The 19,285-nt window shown below is 39.7% G+C and overlaps 1 protein-coding gene across 18 annotated transcripts in view; it reads right to left on the bottom strand.

Moving 5' to 3' along the window:
- TASOR (transcription activation suppressor) overlaps positions 1-19,285 on the bottom strand; it is a 93,670-nt gene that overhangs the window by 59,183 nt on the left and 15,202 nt on the right. For 10 of the 18 annotated variants that reach the window (XM_045289899.1, XM_045289904.1, XM_045289910.1 and 7 more), the window contains exons 1-3: positions 10,665-11,242; positions 3,141-3,286; positions 1,338-1,430 (exon numbers count right to left, since the gene is read on the bottom strand). In XM_045289899.1, the coding sequence (XP_045145834.1) occupies positions 1,338-1,430; positions 3,141-3,286; positions 10,665-11,007 (582 nt within the window). In that variant the 5' untranslated portion in view covers positions 11,008-11,242. Of the gene's footprint in view, positions 1-1,337; positions 1,431-3,140; positions 3,287-10,664; positions 11,247-19,285 lie in introns of those variants that run through there. The other 8 variants (XM_045289905.1, XM_045289906.1, XM_013004591.3 and 5 more) reach the window with 5 other exon arrangements.

The following is a 19,285-nucleotide window of genomic DNA, read 5'->3' as shown; positions in this document are numbered from 1 at the left end:
TGGATACTACAATTAATGTCAAGAAACTTATTGTGTATGAAATGGAAAACCTATTTGCTCTTTACACCTTTACTCAAATCAACACACACACACACACACACATGCAGGACAACAAAGAAATATCAGTCTTTTCCAAATTAAAAGAATTCTGAAATTAAAAAAAGAAAACCCTATGGAGATTACCCTACTCTGACAGACCTGGGATTACAGTGGGTCAGGATTACAGTGGGATTACACTGGCAGCAACATTAGTCTCTGGTAAAGATTTGAGATAATTTCTTTAAATGCTTTTACAGAGATGATAAACTGACCAGGATATTAAACAAGCATTCATATATGGGGGGAAATTTGGCATAGATAATCTATAAACTTTTAAAGTAAAATCTATGCTTACAAACTAGGTATGTTCTGAACTATGGAAATTTCGTATACAAGGGAATCTTTTAAAAATCATGGGAAAAGCCTAGTTTTTAATTCCATCTTTCTACAAACCACTTAAAGCCTTCTTAGATATGTGCCAGTTTATGTGAACATGGGCCAATTAAAATCCCATTTTTGATATTTACATTCATTGAAATCTAACAGAAATATTGGTGTGAAATTGACTTATGCTCCCCAATGAAACCATAATATCTATGTTTGTGTGACAGATTCTGGGAAGGGCAGGGGGAAAGGAGAAAATGTTTCCAAGCACAAGTATTAAGCAATCTAAAAAACAGTATTTTAATAAAGGGGAAACTATCATCAAGCACATTCAAGAAAAAGAAAATAGATGAAAAGAGTAAGTACATTTGAAAGATAAATGACAGTATAAAAAAACTGCCCCACAAAATGCCCTGGCATCAGCAACTCATTTTTCCCCTCCCTCCCCGCTCCCCATATTCCCCTTCATGAACACTTGATAATTTATAAATGATTATTTTGTCATATCTTGCCCTGTCCGACGTCTCCCTTCACCCACTCTTCTGTTGTCCGTCCCCCAGAGGGAGGAGGTCACATGTAGATCCTTGTAATCGGTTCCCCCTTTTCACCTCACCCTCCCTCCACCTTCCCAGTATAGCCACTCACACCACTGGTCCTGAAGGGATCATCTGCCCTGGATTCCCTGTGTTTCCAGTTCCTATCTGTCCAGTGTACATCCTCTGGTCTAGCCAGATTTGTAAGGTAGAATTGGGATCACGATAGTGGGGGAGGAGGAAGCATTTAGGAACTAGAGGATAGTTGTCTGTTCATCTTTGCTACATCACACCCTGACTGCCTCTTCTCCTCCCCAAGACCCTTCTGTAAAGGGATGTCCAGTGGCCTACAAATGAATTATTTTTATAGAGCTCACTCACCTGATGTCGATCAACCATCAGAAATGCATAGGATTCTGAAAGTTCCTTATCTAAGCGCCCATCAAACTTTAATTCTCTTCGCTTTTCTGTAAACTAAATGAAATTAAATCTGTTAACTACTTAGTGACTACATTTCCAAATTATGAATTTTGATCCTAAGAATTTCTAAACCCATCAAAAATTAAAAAGCTGTGTTTTCCTTATAATTTCAGCCCTTTAAATTTTACATGTATAGTCAAACATCTAGTGTTTATAAATTTCAACTAATTTTCTAATAAAACTTTACACATTCCAACTCTCTCATAGGTGCCTATTTTAGTTGTCTCTATATCTCTCATATTCTTTAGGATAGGCAGTTTAATAAATTTTGTTGACTGGCCAAGTTTTATATAGTTAACCAGGGCAAGAGAAGATGTTTATTTTCTTTATATCTCCATTTTCAATGCCAGGCACATAGATGGGTACCAAATATATTATTTCTAAGATAAAAGAATGAATCAGTCCGAGGTAGCAACCAGACCCCTAGAACTGCTGGCTTTCACGTTCGGTACAAGCAAATAAATATATGAGGGAACTCCAAAAAAGGCTTACAAAAAAAACAGAATTAAAGTAAATCTAGAAACAGTAACTGGATTAATAGTGTCCTAAGGAGTAACTGGATTAATGGTTTCCTAGGGATCTGGTAGGGAGGTTGAAGAGAAATGGTGAACTAAGAGTACAAGAAAAAAGAAAATGCTCAAAAACTGACTGTGCTAATAAGTGTACAAGCATTCTTAATATGATTAAACTATCAGGTTATATGATATTAATTGTATTGCAGTAAAACTGAAAATGAAATTAAAAGGGATGAAGGAATCTTTTCATGAACTTTTTAAAGTCCCCTTACATGTTCACACTGTAGAAACCCTATCTTAACAACTCTGGGTAATTTTCAGGACATTATTGATCTTCAGTAATAATTAATGAATCTTTACATTTTCATACAAAAAGTTAGCGATCCCTATTATACCAAGCAACCACTTCAAACTACCAAGGCTTTCATTTTCTCTGAAAGCCAGTAATCCTCTGGCCCTTTAAGAATCTTTACAAAGTTAGCATCATATTAACTTCTAAAGGCAGAAAATATTTAATTTTCCTTTAGAAGTAAACATTAAATATTTCTAAACTTCTCATTTATACTACTTCAGAATTACACATGCCAATTTTCCTTTATCAAAGAACTATTTCCTACTCAAAGAATATCCTAACTTGTACATAAAAACAAATTCATGGTCAAAGATTCCTTTTTGTTACTACTTGTTCATTACAAATTTCTACTAATGAAAATAAGGCAATCCAGACACCATGCATTCCCGCAATCACGGGAGGAGGGGATGTCAATAAAATAAATCCTGAGAAAAATACAGGTTTGATTTCCTTATTTTCCAATTCAGACATAATATACTATTATAGATTTCATTGAATTAATGTAACCTCAAGAAAAAACTAGTAACTTCTTATGAAAGGGCAAAAGCACTGCTATGAATTTACAAAGGAATTTTATACAATGAGCTCCCCTACACTCAAAATTCAGTTTTAGGAAAAGAAGTTTTATCACAAGAGGCTTGGCTTTAAAAAGTTCAACAAAAAAAAGATAATCAAGCTTTTCCACAAGCTTTTGGAAGCCCCTTCATATTTACACATCACTAGGTTTCTATAGTAAATATAGTTCTTTATCAATGATTAGTGGGTAAAAAAAGATGTCACAAAACGGATTTTAAATTGCAATGTTATGACCTTAAAAAAACTGATTTTAAAACATACCTCCTTTTCCAAGAGTTCATTATGTATCAAACAAGCACGTTTGTAGTTAAAATTTGCTACAGAGGTTGGTTCAAGGTAAGATGAATGGAGAATGTTTAAAACATCTTCAAATTCTCGGGAACTTGGAGTTAATGGCTGGAAAAGTGCTAAAAATAAAAAAATAATGACTTAGTAAGATCATTGCTCACTTAAATTCAGATTGTTTTGTGGGTTCAATAACTTTTAAATAAAGTGAAAAAGCAATGGCTATCTCACTTTGTGATATTCCAAAGTGGTATTAACTGAAGAATTAAGAAAAATCAAAAGCAGTTGCCCCCTTCAACAATGATCTTGCATTATATACAGACAAACAAGAAGACTGCAAACTTAGGGAGGCTACATTAAGCAGCCTAATTGTTGGGGTTCCTTTAAGAATCTGCATATACTCAAACTTACTGCAACTATTTTGTTACACTACATAAGTATTGTCCAGAACAGCATTAATGTTTACATTATAAATGAAAGTTTCAAAAAGACAACTTGTGTCTATAAAATAAAAGTTTGAGTAAATATGCTGCATCGTAATGGCTTCTAATGACCAATCTAAAGCCTTTTTTATGACAATTTGGCGAAGATGGGAAAATGTGAGACTCAGTAATCAAACCTGGACACAAATACCAAATATAGCATTTACAGGCTTTGATGGATTTTTCTGGGCAAATCACTAAACATAAATTCCTATCTCTAAGCTGTAAAATGGAGAACTCCAGTTGTCCTAATTATTATATACCACTATATACTACTGTATGGGACAAAAATGGAAAAAAATAAAAGTATAGCAAGATTTTATTTCTCAACCATGCTGTTTGTGTACCGTCTGATCTTTACAGAAATACACTGTCATATCTTTCTCCTGCCGAGCAGCTGCTGAGTTCCAACTACCAGCCACCCCCTTGATTAGCAACCAAATGCCACCAGGACTCCTTCCAACCATGCTACACCACATTTAATTTTTAAGATATTCAGTTAATGAGATAACTGGTAAACTATGCTAATTTTCACTTTATGAATACTTTTCCTAGTAAACTTACAGATTAACTCTACATAAAATTTCCTGTATTTGATTTTCAGTGTAGACAGAACTATTCAGAAACTGAAACACCAAATTGCTGTTGATTCCAACACATGACAATGCCATGTGTGTTCAGAACAGTGTTCCACAGGTTTTGTGATGGTTTTAATTTTCCTTAAGTAGACCACCAGGCTTTCTTTTAAACCATCTCTAGTTGGATTTAAGTTGCCAATCTCTGGTTAGTAGTCTACACAACCATTTATAGAACTCAGAAATGCATTCTAACTGTTCACCTAACCTATGTTATACTTTATTACATAATTTCTGTCAGGACACTATTACGGGTCAATGAATGTCAGCTTTAAATTTTCTAGGTTCCACTTGTATACTCTTAAAGGCAGTAGATAGTAGCTACCTACTAAACTGAACAGAACCAAGACTATTCAATACAAAATATCCTATAATCAAATTTACAGGAAATAATCTACTAATTGTAAACCACATGAGGGTAGGTTATCTACAATGTTTGTTGTCTTTAAAATACCCTGATAGAACTGTGATTACTGAACTCAAGGAGATTAAATGATTCAGTGAAGAAAATGAAAAATATTTTAAGACTTTTATACTGATAACCAAGTATATAACTACCAACATTTTTCATTTTTGTCACATTCCCAAATTCAGTAATATAAAACATAAAGAAAGCTCAGAAAGCAGTGTAAGAGAAATACATTCTCTCAATTCAAATATTTTGTTAAAGGCTCCAAACCAAAACCAAATAGATTCTGACTCATAACCTTATACAGGGCTTCCAAGACTGTAAATTTTTATAGAGCCAAATAACCTCATTCTTCTCCTGCAGAATACCTGATAGGTTTGAACCACCAACTTTGTGGTTAGCTATCCAACAGTTATCTGAGAATCCAACATAAGTTAAATAATGAGGCAGCTAGTAGTCAGTCAGTATCCTGAACTATAAAGAAGTTATGTGTATACGCACACATAAAAAACAAGACCCATTGCCACCAAGCTGATTATGACTTACACAATGACCCTACATAGGCTTTCTGGGACTATGTTTTTTTATTTTTTTGGTATAAGCTTCATGGGAGCAGACAGCCTTTCTCCCTGGAGAGGCTGGTAGTTTTAAACGGTTGACCTTGGAGTCAGTAAGCTCAACACTTATCCCTTATGTAATTCATGTTATAACTGGAATCAAATATTCCAAAGGCTGGACAAATTACTTGCTCATTTTATAGAATAGGAAATACAGAACCACTTAGGAATGAGAAATTAGCAATAAAAGAACAAAGAATCTGAGTTCTAGACCTATACTTTCTACTTTAGTCTTCTCTTAAATCTTCACACACACACCTTCATTTTAACTCTCCTACAGTTGACAGGGTCAAAATCAGTATTAACATTTTTCATTGCTTATACAGTTTTACATCAGTGGAAATAGTTCTTTCACACATTAAAAAAAATGCAATTTTGCTTAAAAGAATCCTATTAACTATATCAGAGTTAATAAATTGATTTCTAATCATACAAGCTCTCCCTATTCAAAAAATTTATTCTAGATGAGATTAAAAAACAAATTTAGAAGGGTACTTAAGAAACTTACAGATCAGAAGCAGCAACTAACAGTATCATGGTTACAAATAAGAATTTGGGGTAGAAACTAAACTACGTAACTGCTCCTCAGAAAAATGAAGAAACTCTGGTACATACATACACACAATAGAATAATAAGCATCACTAAAAAACGATGAAGCCAGAAAGCACCTCAAAAACCTGAAAAACATTACACTGAAATTGGTCAATTATAAAAGGGCAAATATGATGAGACCACTGTTTTAAGGGGGTTAAAAACTAAGGCGGTAATTTTATATCAGAGGGAACAAACTTCAGAGGTTACAGACTTTTAAGGGGAAGAGACTGGGGGCTGGGAGAGAAGATGAAACATGAGGGTTGACGGGTATTAAGAGGAGAGAAGAGAAAATCAAAGAGGTGGGGCAGCTTAAGGTAAGCTAATGGGGTGGGGGGGTTGATCATTTAAACTGTTGATCTAAAATGTTTAAGTCTCCACCTAATTCACAATAAAAAAGTTAAAGTTGGTTCTTTTGAGTCCTTATACTATCAATAAGCATTTTTTATTACTAGTTATGTACAAAACTTAAGAACTAAATTTATATTTAAGCAATCGATAAGCACTTAAAATTTAAATCATCTAATGGTTTTGTTCCTTGGTCAAAAGACCGTTTTCCTCAATTAGTTTTATCAATTTATGTAGTGTTAATGCACATCTGTATAGTGAAATTATGTGCACATCTATGTATAACTATTATATACATACACGTAAAAATTAGCTTTTAAAATTATGGATGGACCAGTGTTATCAAAACATACAAATGGAAAATACACAGTATAAATATATAATTTTCCAATTTCCAATAAAACTGATTCATGGAATCAGGGGAAATGGCAAGTGTAGTCTGGGGTTCACAGGTGGTCCACAATTCTCTCTAAATCCAAAGGGAGATGTTTAGAGGCATCAATGATTACAATTAACTATCCACTTGGTCCTGGAAATCATTTGCTTGAGGTATTTTTTAAATATTTATTTTAATAAAAATACTAATATAGGCATGCTTTAGCAGTGTCACAGATATTTAATATATGTGTATATATCAAGATTATATAGCGTAGAATTAGAAAATACACTGGGAGACAATGAGATGAGTAAAAAATATGAAAACGGATTGTTGAATTTTGTGGACTAGGAAGAGGTCTGAGACCACTTAGCACCATTACACAGAATATACATCAAAAGTTTTCTGTGGAAGACTGGGATCTACCCAATTTTCTGTTCAGATTTACTTCTTATGTAGGTACTCAAGACCCAGTTTTACTTATCAACTATTAAAACTTCATGGAAATGTCCTTTAAAAACAAAACTTTGCCCCAAAGAATTCAAGAACACACAGCAATTCTGTGAGAAGATTCCAAGTACAAAACTAGTCATTTACTTCTGAACTAGAACAGTATGGGTCCAGATGCATAAACGCAGTAAATTTTGTGAGACTCCCTTGTGCCCCATAACAAACTCGCCAGTAAACATTTCCCAGAAAGTGAATCATCACTACCTCATTTCCCAAGAACTTGAGAGGGAAAAACAATGAAATACAATTACCAATTTTAATTTACATTCAGTGACTTAATGGATTTGGAGTAAAAGCAGCCAAGAGTGAAGCATCTAACAAAGTACATTTTTCCAATTGCGTTAAACCAAATAGTTCCCTTTACATTATGGAAATAGCCCAGTCAATATATAATACGAAAAAGCTGTGAAAGCCAGGATGTGTGTAAAGCAGCAAACTCAAAAAGAACCATTTAATGAGTGATACCTTGAAAACAAAGCAGTCCCATCTAGTTCCAGCTCACAGGTTTCATTGGGCATCAAAAAGGTAATTTTTATGCTTTTCCAGAAAAGTTGGGCTGCTAACTGCCAAGGTCAGCATTTCAAAGCCACAAGCCACTCCTTTGAATAAAGACAGAGCTTTCTACTCCCCTAGTTAGTCTTGCAAACTCACAGGAGCAATTCTACTATGCCCATAGGGTCTCTATATGAGTTGGCATTGGCTCGATGGCAATGAGTGTTTTTATTTTCCAGTCAGTAATCCTTTCATCTTTAATCAGTATTAAGCACATTTATTTTATAGTGAATATAATTCCTTAATCACAAAATTCTGAGATAAAGACACACTAAATATTTCTAAATATAAACAACAGGGGGTAGGGCACTTTATAAATGGGTAAAGCAAAAAAACTCACGTAAGTCTTTACATTATAAAAAGACCCTTGCTAGCCAAACTGTAATGGTGGTAAAAAGCTACTTAAGGATCCGTGGAGGCGCAATGGTGTAAGCCCTCCACTGGTAGGCACAAGGCTAGCAATTCCAATCCACCATTGGTTCCACAAGGTGAAAGATCCAGTGATCTACTTGGTAAAGATTAAGCCCAGGAAAGCCCTATGGGGGATTAAGAATCAACTCCATGGCAAATAGGAGCTCTTCACTAAACGACTTTTACCTTAGGTTTAAGTTTCAAAGATGACATTTACTACTTCTTCCCTTGGGCAAGTGTATTAACCTATCAATACTGGTTTCCTCATCTGCAAATTGGGGATAGTACCTACCACAAAAGATTGTTAGACTAAGACCTACAACTAGAGTTTGCCAATAAAGGTTTGTCAAGAACAGAGTCAACAAACTACACACCGTTTGCTTTTAAGGCAGAATATATTCAAGTCCTAATCTTAAATTTCACTGAAAGTCATAAGCAAAGGTTTGCCATTAAGATACAAGTGCAACTTACAGCAGTCCTACCTACCGAACATAATCTAATAATATTCAATGGTAAAAATCAATGACTACAACTCATACCTCGCTTTCAAGCCTTCAAAGAAAGATGTTGGAATGACACATAAAGACGGAAGCATTTCTAATGAAACACCTTTCAAGATAAAGTTGAATTTTTCTTTTCAACTCCATCATTAAGCACTAACCTCTCTTAATTTGGAATAAATCATTGTGGTGAAGCTACTTAAATGTTTTAAATCTATGTAAATCATTACTGCTTTGTTTGAAAAGCTAGATGTGTTAGTTTCACTAAATTTGAAAAAGCCCACTATGACACATTTTTCTTACCTACAAGCTTTGTCTGTAGGTGAAAACTAAGATTAATTTTTCCCAAGAGCACTAGACTCAAGGGAAAACTGGGTTTTTTTTATTTCCTAATCCCTCAATTACTTTCACTTTCGATGTCTTCAACTGACGTCTATTTTACAGCAACCTCTGGATTTGGTTTAATTAAAAAAATATATGCACATATCACCTTTCCGCATACTAAATCAAACTGTAAGGGATGCGACCAATTTTCTGGCACTAACAAAATTTAAAAATGGTAAATTGAGGTATATATCTATATTCTCAGATACTTAAAAGCGTACAAAGGAACTTTGTAATTTTATCCTAAAAGGAAAAAAGCCAACCAGCTACGTCACATAGCCCACCTGAATGTACTTCAAACCTTTGATTCAGCCTGGGTATCTGACTTTTCTCAAGAATAACAGCTTCACCGAATAGACCAATAAAAATCGATAACATTTACAACATATTCTTGAAGCTCAAAATATTCTTGAAGTTCAAAATCTGTTAATTTATAAATACTTCTTGAAATATTCCTACTAGGGAAACAAAGATTAACTTCTCAGTCAACGTGGTCTTTTTAACACCAAGCATTTCCTTGGCTTTGCCATTCTGAACTTAATGATTTGTACCTTAACTGATAAAAGGCTCCAACACTTACCATGGAGCAAATGGTGCTGGTTATGCACAAGGCAAAAAGGAAGCACAGGGCTCAATAAAGATTCTAAAATGATTCTTTACACAATATTCAAATTGCAAACCAGAAAGCTATTACAAGTAAAAAGTTCGTATTATTTCCAAGTCATTAAAAACTACCACGCAGGAAAGAGGTCAAGGATCTGCATAAACTTAAGTCCAGAATATCCAAAATCTCGATAGTAAAAAACATTCCAATGAAAGGTTATGAAACTTCATGTTCATCTCCGTTCGTCACAAGATGGCACCATGATTTTAAAAAAAAGTAATGATGTCACGATTGTCTCCATTGGTTCCAAGCGCTAAACCTGAACCTACAAACGACCGGGCCTCTAGCCTATCCTCTCAAGCTCACTTCTTTCCCTGCCCAGCTCTCCCACTAGGGAGGTTACTGCACCCAGGACCTACCTTCCCCTTCCTCTCAAATATAAGAAAACCCCAACTATATGTGAATTGAGAGACCTATTTCACCTAAACTTCAAAAACATGGGGGCGTGGGGACAGCACCCAAAAAGCTCAACGTGGAAATAAGAGTGTGATGGCAAACAGCAGTGTGCATGGATCACATCGACTAATGGGAGGGAGATTGCTACACCACGGAAGGCGCGGGCATCGGGCCAATCTGCGGTGGACCCGCTGCAGAACTTCCTTCCACAGGGAGAAGCACTTGTGGTCCTCAGCTCGCAGTGGCGTTGGGAGCCGCGGGAACGGGGCCACGAAGCGATTTCCACTTCTCAGACGCGTCCGCTTGAGGCCATGCCAGCTTCTCGCCCTCGGGGGCCGGGAGGGAGGGGGCGCCGCGCTCCGTCGTGCCTCGGGGGCAGCCCTCGGGACGAACTTCCAACCGCAGCTCCTTCCGACTTCCACAGGCCAGGGGCTGAGGGCGCGTGCTTCGGCCGCGGGCCTCCCGCGCCGCCGCGCAGCAGCTGGAGGTCGTGGGCAAGGAAGCGGCCGGCGCGGGAGGCGTGCTTACGTGTCTCGGGCGGGCGTGGGGAGAGGAGACAGGAGGCTCTAGTGGAAAGATGAAGGGGAGAGAGAAAGGGAGGTTGGGGAGGAGGGAAGGCACCACCTTTCTTTTCTCGGCTCTTCCTGGGAATCTGAAAACTCCTCCGAACGGGCCTTTCCGGCTCTTCCGGGCCTTTGAGCAGGGCGGCCGCGCCCGCCTCGGAAGCGTCCGGAAGCTGCGCATGGCTGAGGCCCGCGGAGGCTTTGGCCGCCGCGGTCTCCTCAGGCGCGGTGCCGCCGCCGCCGCCGCCGGGCTCCGCGATGCTGAGGACGCCGTCGCCGCCATTTTGTGGGGAAGACTCCGGCTCCGGAAACGCCTGCTTTATGCCGTCGTCCCCGCCGCTGCCGCCGCCTTCCCAGCTCGCATCCGTCGCTGGAGAGGCCTCCATCCCCACAGCAGTCGCCATCGCGTCGGCTTGAGGAGCGAGCCGGGGGACTTCTGCCGACCAGGCCCGACGGGGGTGGGGGGAAGGGGCGGCAGGCCGGCCTTGCAGCCAAGCTGTTCTCAACCCACCCACCCCCTTGTCCCCGGGACTGCTGGCCGCTCTTCCGACCCCGCAGCTTTTGGGGGGGGCCCTAAAACGGGCACCCCAATCTTCACGCCCCCTCCCCGGGCACCGCTCCTCGCACAGGCAGTTAGTTCCTCGGCTGGCTCCTGCCACTCAACGTGCTCGCGTCTGTGCCGGGAGTGGGCGGAGCCTGCCTGGCCGCTCCACCAATCAGGCCGCAGCACCCGCCTTTAAGGCTGCGGATAGATCACGCCGGGGGGCGGGGCTTCGGGGCCCGCCAAAAGGGGTGCTCGCAGCGCCTGGAGAGTGATTCGACGCCGCCGTGTGCTACCGGGCGAGTGGGCCCGCTGGAGCGCCCCTGGCCCTGGAGGGTGCCTAGTTTATGCTGCAGCTGGGGGAGCTGTGCTGGGCCTCAGACCCAGGACGCAAGTGTAGCTCTACTTGGGAGAAACGATTGGCCCCGTTCTTTCCCACACTTGAGTTACATGGGCCAAAAAGGGGTTTAGAGTAGTGAAATGTGCATATGAAGCCCCAGAGTGGAGATAGGACAGGTAGCATCAGTAAAAAACTTCCGCTAATTCCATTAAATAAATGACCATAGCTTCTGGCAAGATTTTTATCTGAATAGGCATTTATTGCCTCCAGCAATACCTGGAATCTTTTAATGTGACTTGAAACCCTAGTGTTAAATCTAGTGTCAGTAGGATTTGTCTCTGGAGAACTGGGGTTTATTGGCCTTTAGGATTTTTTTCCTGTGGGTTTAGCCATTTTCCTACAATGAATGTGTGGTAAATGAAAGTATAAGCTTTTGCAGGCAGACCCTCACTACATTTAGAAGTAGATGATGGTTGATTGCTCCTGCTTAAAGGAAAACAACTACAAGGTCAGGTGGAGGGCCTTCTTAATTAGTTCAACCCAGTCAGCATAACCTTGTTAGGTTTGGATTCCTAGCAACCGGATGTGCAACATAATGAGACACACTACCTTATCCTGCATCCTCCTCACTTGAGCCCACCGTTGCAGGCAGTGTCAATCCACCTTGTTGAGGGTTTATCTTTTTCACTGACGTCTTTCTCCACGATTTGGTCCTTGACAACATGTCTACAGTACATTAAAAAAAAAGTCTCCCTTCTTTTCTCCCTCATAGCACCAATGAAACATACAACATTCCCCTAGTCCTCTTTCCTACCCCCCACTATCATGAACCAGTTCCACCTTACAAATCTAGCTATAACAGAACATGTACATTAGTATAGATAAGAGCCCTAAACACAGGGAATACAGGATAGATAACTCCTCAGGAACAGTAATGGGAGTAGTGATACCATGAGGGTAGGGGAAAGGTGGGAGGTGAAGGGGAAAACAAGGGGGTTACTGATAATAATGATCAGTGTATAACACACGCACACACACCTGACAACAGAAACATGGGTGAAGGGAGGCAACAGACGGTGGAAGTCTTATATGAAATAACATTCATTTATTTCATATTGTTATATGAAAATAACAATAATGTATAACTTAGCGAGGGTGAGTAGATAGGGAAGGGAGGGAAAAAGAGTACCAAGGGCTCACGTAGAAAGAAAATGCTTTGAAAATGATGATAGTAACATAGGCACAAATGTGATTGATACAATTAATGTATGGATTATTATAAAAACTCTAAGAGCCCCCAATAAAATGATACTCCAGCTGTATTACTTCAAAACATTTGCTGGTAGTCCAAGGTATATCCAATATTCTTTGACAATACCATAAATCAAAGGTATCATTTCTTCTGTGGTCTGCTTCATTTATCATTTATTATTCAGCTTTGAAATGCATATAAAGTGATTGATAATCATGGCTTGGGTCAGGTGCATTTCAGTCCTCAAGGTAACTAACATCTTTGCTCTTTAATATTTAAAACTAAATTTTGGTTTTCGTTGTTTCAGCAGGTTTGCCCTATGTAATGTTTCTTATCTTGACTAAGGTTTCCATAAGTGCTGATTGTGGACCCAAAAAACTAAATCCTTTACTTCAATCTTTTTCCAGTTTATCTTGATGTTACTTTTCTGTTCTTTTTAAAAAATTATCATTAATTGGGAATTGATAAATATATCACTCCATAGTTCAGTCACCAGCAGAATTGTTCATTTGCTACCACAATCAATTTCCAAACATTTCTTTTCCACATGGATTCCTTGATATTGTCTCTGCCTCCCCTCCCCCATCACCAGCAGCACTGTACCCTCCTCCCCCTAATCCCTTATTCTACTTTCTATCTCTATGGCTCATCAATCCTGGGTTTCATGTGCCAACATATAGCAGAACTTCAAGAGGGTAGCCCCCAATTACCTAACTCCTCTGAGATACTCCCTAATAAGTCCAAACCAAAAATAACAACAACAGTACAAACCAAAAGTACAGAAAATTTGGGAAACCAGATCAGACCCAGCCTCCATCATGGGTGGTGGGGGTGGGGTGTCTGCTGACAAAGTTTTAACTGTTCAAGTTAAATTTATGTCTTTGATCTTCTATACTCAAATCTAATTCACTCTGTTTAATAACCACTTTCCTCTTATCCCTCAATTCTGGATAGAGGGAGTTCACCCACCAGAGGCTTATTTCCTAGGAAGTTCCACAAATGGCTCTTGGGCTTCCACTGTCATCCATAGCCTTCTGCAAACAATATTCTTACATTTTAGCCTCTGATACTAATCCCTCCTTCAACTTTCGATTACCATAAATGCTTCACAATCCTTTGGTGACTGATAATAGTGTGCTTCTTCCCTGTGGACTTAGTTGACATCTCACTTAGATGGCTGCTTGTTTGGAGACAAGCCTTTAAAACCCCAAATGACACTATCTTATCTAGTAGCCGGAACCATCTATGTAATTTCTTCACTACCTTTTGCTATAGCACCGCTCTCTCTATGTTCCCTTCCTAAGGGAAAGTATGGAGCAGGGCCATGATGTAAGAACTAATTGTTCATAAGTTGGAGCTAGGCCCAAAACCCATTCCTGGATCAATTTTGATGACATCCATGATTGCTGCTTACACCTCTATGTAATCACCTCCCCTCTAAGGGTTTTGCATTCTTTAACTCATTTAATCTTCACAACACCCCTATAAACTAGGCATGCATATTCTTGTTTATCTAATGAGTAATTATCTTATTAAGAAAAAAGGAAAAGCAAAAAACTCAGCAAAATGCAGAACAGTATGGATATATATTACCATTTATACTTAAAAGGAGGAGCTTTGGTGGCATAGTGGTTACATGTTGGGCTACTAACCACAAGGTCAGGAATTCAAACGCACCAGTGGCTCCTTGGGAGAAAGATGACACTTTATTTCCATAAAAAGTTAAAATCTCAGAAACCCACAGGGAGAGTTCTACCGTCCTATAGATTTACTATGAGTCAGAATCGACATGAGTTGGTTTGGTACTTAAAAAGGACAACTATAGCTAAGTAAATGGACCTATTTGCACAAAACTTTTATAGAAGGCTACACAAATAACTAATAGTATTAATTGCCTATGAGAAGGACAGAGACTGGGAGACCAAAAACCAAACTCACTGCCATCGAGTTGATTCTACCTCACAGTAACTCTGCCTCTCAGCAGTAGACCTGCCTCTGTGGGTTTGCAAAGCTGTAAATCTTTACAGGATGAGATAGCCTCATCTTTCTCCCAGGAAGCAGCTGGTGGATCCAAACTGTTGATCTTGCAGTTAGCCCAATCTGTAACCCATTAGGACACGAGGTGTCTTTTGGGAGACAGAGCTGGGAGTCAGGTTTTTCACTCTATATCACCACTTAAATTACTTAAAAATTACATTTGAAAAAGAAAATAGAAAGAAGACATGGAAAAGCTTACTGAAAAGTTGTTTTCATTGTTACTCAGTCCTACATGAAAGAGTGAAACACTAACACTTGACGTACAGGAATACAGATATTTCAAAAGGATCTCCGTTTTGAAATATAGAGAAATTACAGATAAGAGCATTTAAATAAATGTATAGTTGGAGTTTCAAGACTCACATATATTAGAATCAAAAGAATTTCTAGGTCACTATGGGAACCACACAATAAGATTTGATAGTAACAGAAATTCTTAACTTTTTGACCATTTAGTCTCATACAAATGTTTTAGAAAATGAGCTCATTACTCACAGATTGTAGTCTTTATTAAATGAGACCCATCTGTCATTCAATGAAAAGGTGATCTCAAGGGAATGTTTTGGTTTAAGGTCTAAAGTCTAGGTTCCCAAACTTGGCTGGTCATTAGAATCACCTGTGGATCTTGTGAAACACATTCCCTAGGCCCCTCCTCTAGAGATTCTTCAAATACAGCCCAAGTGTCTGTCATTTCACCAGATCCCTAGGTGATTCCAATAATCAGTCAAGTTTGTGAACTTAGGATCTAAAGAGGATCTCAGGGCAGTAGTCTTGGGGAGTCATTCTGGTCTCAATCAATCCAATAAATCTGGACTTTTTAAAGACTTGAGTTCTGTTTCATAGTTTTCTCCCATATTGATCTGAATGGTCAGTAGTCGCAGCAGAGCATTATCTAGTTCTTTTGGCCTCACGGTAGATAATGTTGTGGTTTGAGACCATACGTCCTATAGATTGCTTTCTTCTCTGGGTCTCTGACCAACATCTTTTTTCTTTTGTTCTGGATAAGCAGAGACCAGTAGTTGTATCTCAGATGGCTGCTCACAAGCCTTTAAGACCTCAGACACCACTCACCGCATTGGGATGGAGGACATAACACTTGCTGAACTATATTATGCCAACTCACTGAGCTGTGGCACAACGCTATGGCCCTAAGCTCCAAACCTAGAAAAAACTATGGGTGTTTGGTTATGTCACAGAAGCATCTATAACTATGTCCCCTATGTCATTTATTATATAGATAGACCTGCCTATATACACATACCTGCATGTACACGCCTATAGATACATTTGTGCACACATATATCCATACATATGTCTATATACATATTTGTATAAACATACACATATTTTCAGTTGGTGGTAGTGTTATTGCAGGGTTATATTTTTCATGTTCTTCACCAAAAACATCTTTTTCTCTTGTGCAGCTCTCAGTGGCATCATTTACCATGTGTGCATTTCACCCTCAATAAAATGATTTTTAAAAGATTTCAGTCTAGGACATTAGACCTCTACTCAAGTACTCCCTCAATGCAAGAACACTTTGTTCTAATAACCCAGCATTCTGTGATGCTCACCTTCCCTGATATAATTGCTGAAAACAAAATAGAAGCATAAGCAAATGTGGTAAAGAAAGCTGATAGTGCCTGGCTATCAAAAGATATAGCGTCTGGGGTCTTAAAGGCTTGAAGATAAACAAACGGTCATCTAGCTGAGAAGCAACAAAGCCCACATGGAAGAAGCACACCAGCCTGTGTGATCATGAGGTGTCAATGGGATAAGGCATCAGACATCAAAGAACAAACAATCACATTGATGCAAATGAGGAGGAGGGCAGAGTGGAGACCCAAAGCCCATCTGTAGACAATTGGACATCCCCTCACAGAAGGATCACAAGGGAGAGATGAGCCAGTCAGGATGCAGTATAGCAATGACGAAATATACAACTTTCATCTATTTCTTTAATCCATCCCCCCACCACCACCATCATGATCACAATTCTATCTTAAAAATTTGGCTAGACAGATAAGAGCTCACAACACAGGGAATCCAGGACAGATAAACCCTGCAGGACTAATAATGAGAGTAGCAATACCAGGAGGGCAGGGGAAGGTGTGGGGAGAAAGGGGGTACTTATCACAATGATTGCTGTATAACCCCTACCCCAGGGGCATGAACAACAGAAAAGTGGGTCAAGGAAGACAGCAATCAGTGTGAAACATGAAAAATAAATTATAAATTATTAAGATTTCATGAGGGAGGGAGGGGAGGGGGAATGAGAAGCTGATACCAAAGGCTCAAATAGTAAGGAAATGTTTCAAAAATGATGATGGCAACATATGCACAAATGTGTTTGACACAATGGATGGATGGATGGATTGTTATGAGAGCCCTCAATAAAATGATATAAATTTTTTTCTATCTATAGACCAGCAGCAACCTGCACCCATAAAGATTTCAGTCTGTGGGCTAGCTTGTCTCTGGCCTAAAGGGTCATTATGAGTTGGTGCTAACTCATTTGCACACAACCCCATCTAAAAGGAAAGACCACCATACAAGAAGAAAAAGAGGCACAAATAAATCTTCCATTCAAAATTAGAAAATCAGTAGGGATGAGCAAGTCTCATTTAACCACACCGGATTCCCATAACCACAAACCTCAGCTGAACTCTGTGGAGTCAAGGGCTGTTACTATATTAGCTCTTGTTTAGCTCCTGCACATCCTTTGCCTTCATTTCTGAGTCAAACCTTCCTAAGACTTCTGCTACGTGCAATACCACGGATGAATCTCACAGACAGGCTTTTAATGAAAGACGTCACACAAAAGAGTATACTGTATGATTTCATTTATGTAAAGCTCAGTGACATAAAAACAATCTACGGCAATAAAGTCAGAAGTCATTTCCTTTAAAAGTTATTGACTCGGGGGCATAACATTAATTTTCTGGGATGATGGAAATGCTTTATATCTTGATTTTGGTGGTAGTTACTTGTATATAAATATAAATAGTTATCAAGTTTATAGATGTATGCATTTTGCTGTATGATGTTATCCTTCAATTAAACAAACAAACAAAACTCTTCTGCTCTAAGGTTCTCATTATTCAAAAGATAAAGATGAGAATTCTTCAGGACACACAGAATCCTCCTGATTCTGGCTGTTCTAGCTTGTTGGCCCCGAAGGAGTTAATAGAGACTGAGGGCAGTGGACTGTTTCCATGGACACCAGATATCCCTCGCAAAGGAGGGGTGTCTGGGCACCTTGGCTGCAAACAGCTTGGAGCCCGTTCTGGGAACAGGACCTGTCCAAGGGCACTGTGCTCCTTCCCAAGGACAAAAACATTGAGCCTCCTGATAAGGCAGTTTGTTATGAGAACCTAGTGCTTAGTCTGTTCCCTCATTCCTTGTTACTTTGAGAAAGTGCATACGTGCGTACTAACCCATGCCTTAGCTAGCTGAGAAAATAAAAGACCATGCACAGGGCAGCCATCTGTGCTACACCCAGCAGAGGTGTGAGCCCTTCGCTGGTGTCACACCATATTTCCCATGTCCGTGTCTTCATTTCTGCCCTGCACCATCACCGAATACTACACTAGCTACTCTTCCCTCAACAACTCCTGGATGCACACTGACCACAGCTTTTTATCCCCCTCAGTCTGGTGCTTGTGCCAAGCCTCCTGACCACATCGTTAACCTCAACACTTGCCATTTCCCCAGTGTGGTGTGCTCTTCCTCCCATGCCACTGCCTTGCCTGGTTAGCTCCTGTACTTCCATTACCTTCAGCTTCACTTCCTTAGGGAATCTGCCATAATCATCCTCACTCTCATTCCAAGTCAGAATCCCTGTCCCAAGTTCTCATAGAGCATCGTACCATTCAACCAGACCATTTACCTCCCTGTTCCCTCACTATGGAATGACTCCCTTATTAGTAGGATTAATGAACTATGTCTGTCTCTTCTACTATGGAGCCCTGGTGGGGTACTGGGCTATGTGTTGGGCTGCTTCCTGCAAGGTCAGCATTTGAAACCACCAGTCACTCTGTAGGAGGGATCTGAGGCTTTCTGGGAAAGGGCATCATGCTTGGTAAAGCAGAAGGGTGGCAGAAAAGAGAAAGATTCTTGATAAAGCTAGATGGACACAGTGACTGCAACCATGAGCTCAAACCTAATAGCTGTGAGGATGGAGTAGGCTGGGTGGTGTTTCGTTGTTTTACATGACATTGCTATGATTTGAAACCAACTCCATGCCTGAGGTAGTTTATTATGCCAACCTGGCTAATAAACACATGTGGGGTTAACTGAAGGGCGGAGGGATGAATGGCTCAGTGAGCCTCATCTTTTAAGTTCTCGGGCCTCTTGCTTTGTGATGGTCGCACCAGGGTGTAGCTGCCTTAGCAGTTCCCTGCTTCAGCTTGCAAGACTGGCTTCCTGCAAGACATCCCTGAGGAGAAGCCACATGGACCTACCCCGATGCAGCCCTGGGTGCTGGAGCAGCCGTGTGGAGACCCCTGCCAG

This window comes from Echinops telfairi, unplaced genomic scaffold (assembly GCF_000313985.2).
Source record: "Echinops telfairi isolate 266 unplaced genomic scaffold, ASM31398v2 ScPeMD7_31;HRSCAF=116, whole genome shotgun sequence".
NCBI classification, from domain to species: Eukaryota; Metazoa; Chordata; class Mammalia; order Afrosoricida; family Tenrecidae; genus Echinops; species Echinops telfairi.
The sequence above is the reverse complement of the archived record's forward strand: the minus strand, read 5'-3'. Positions and strand labels throughout refer to the sequence as shown.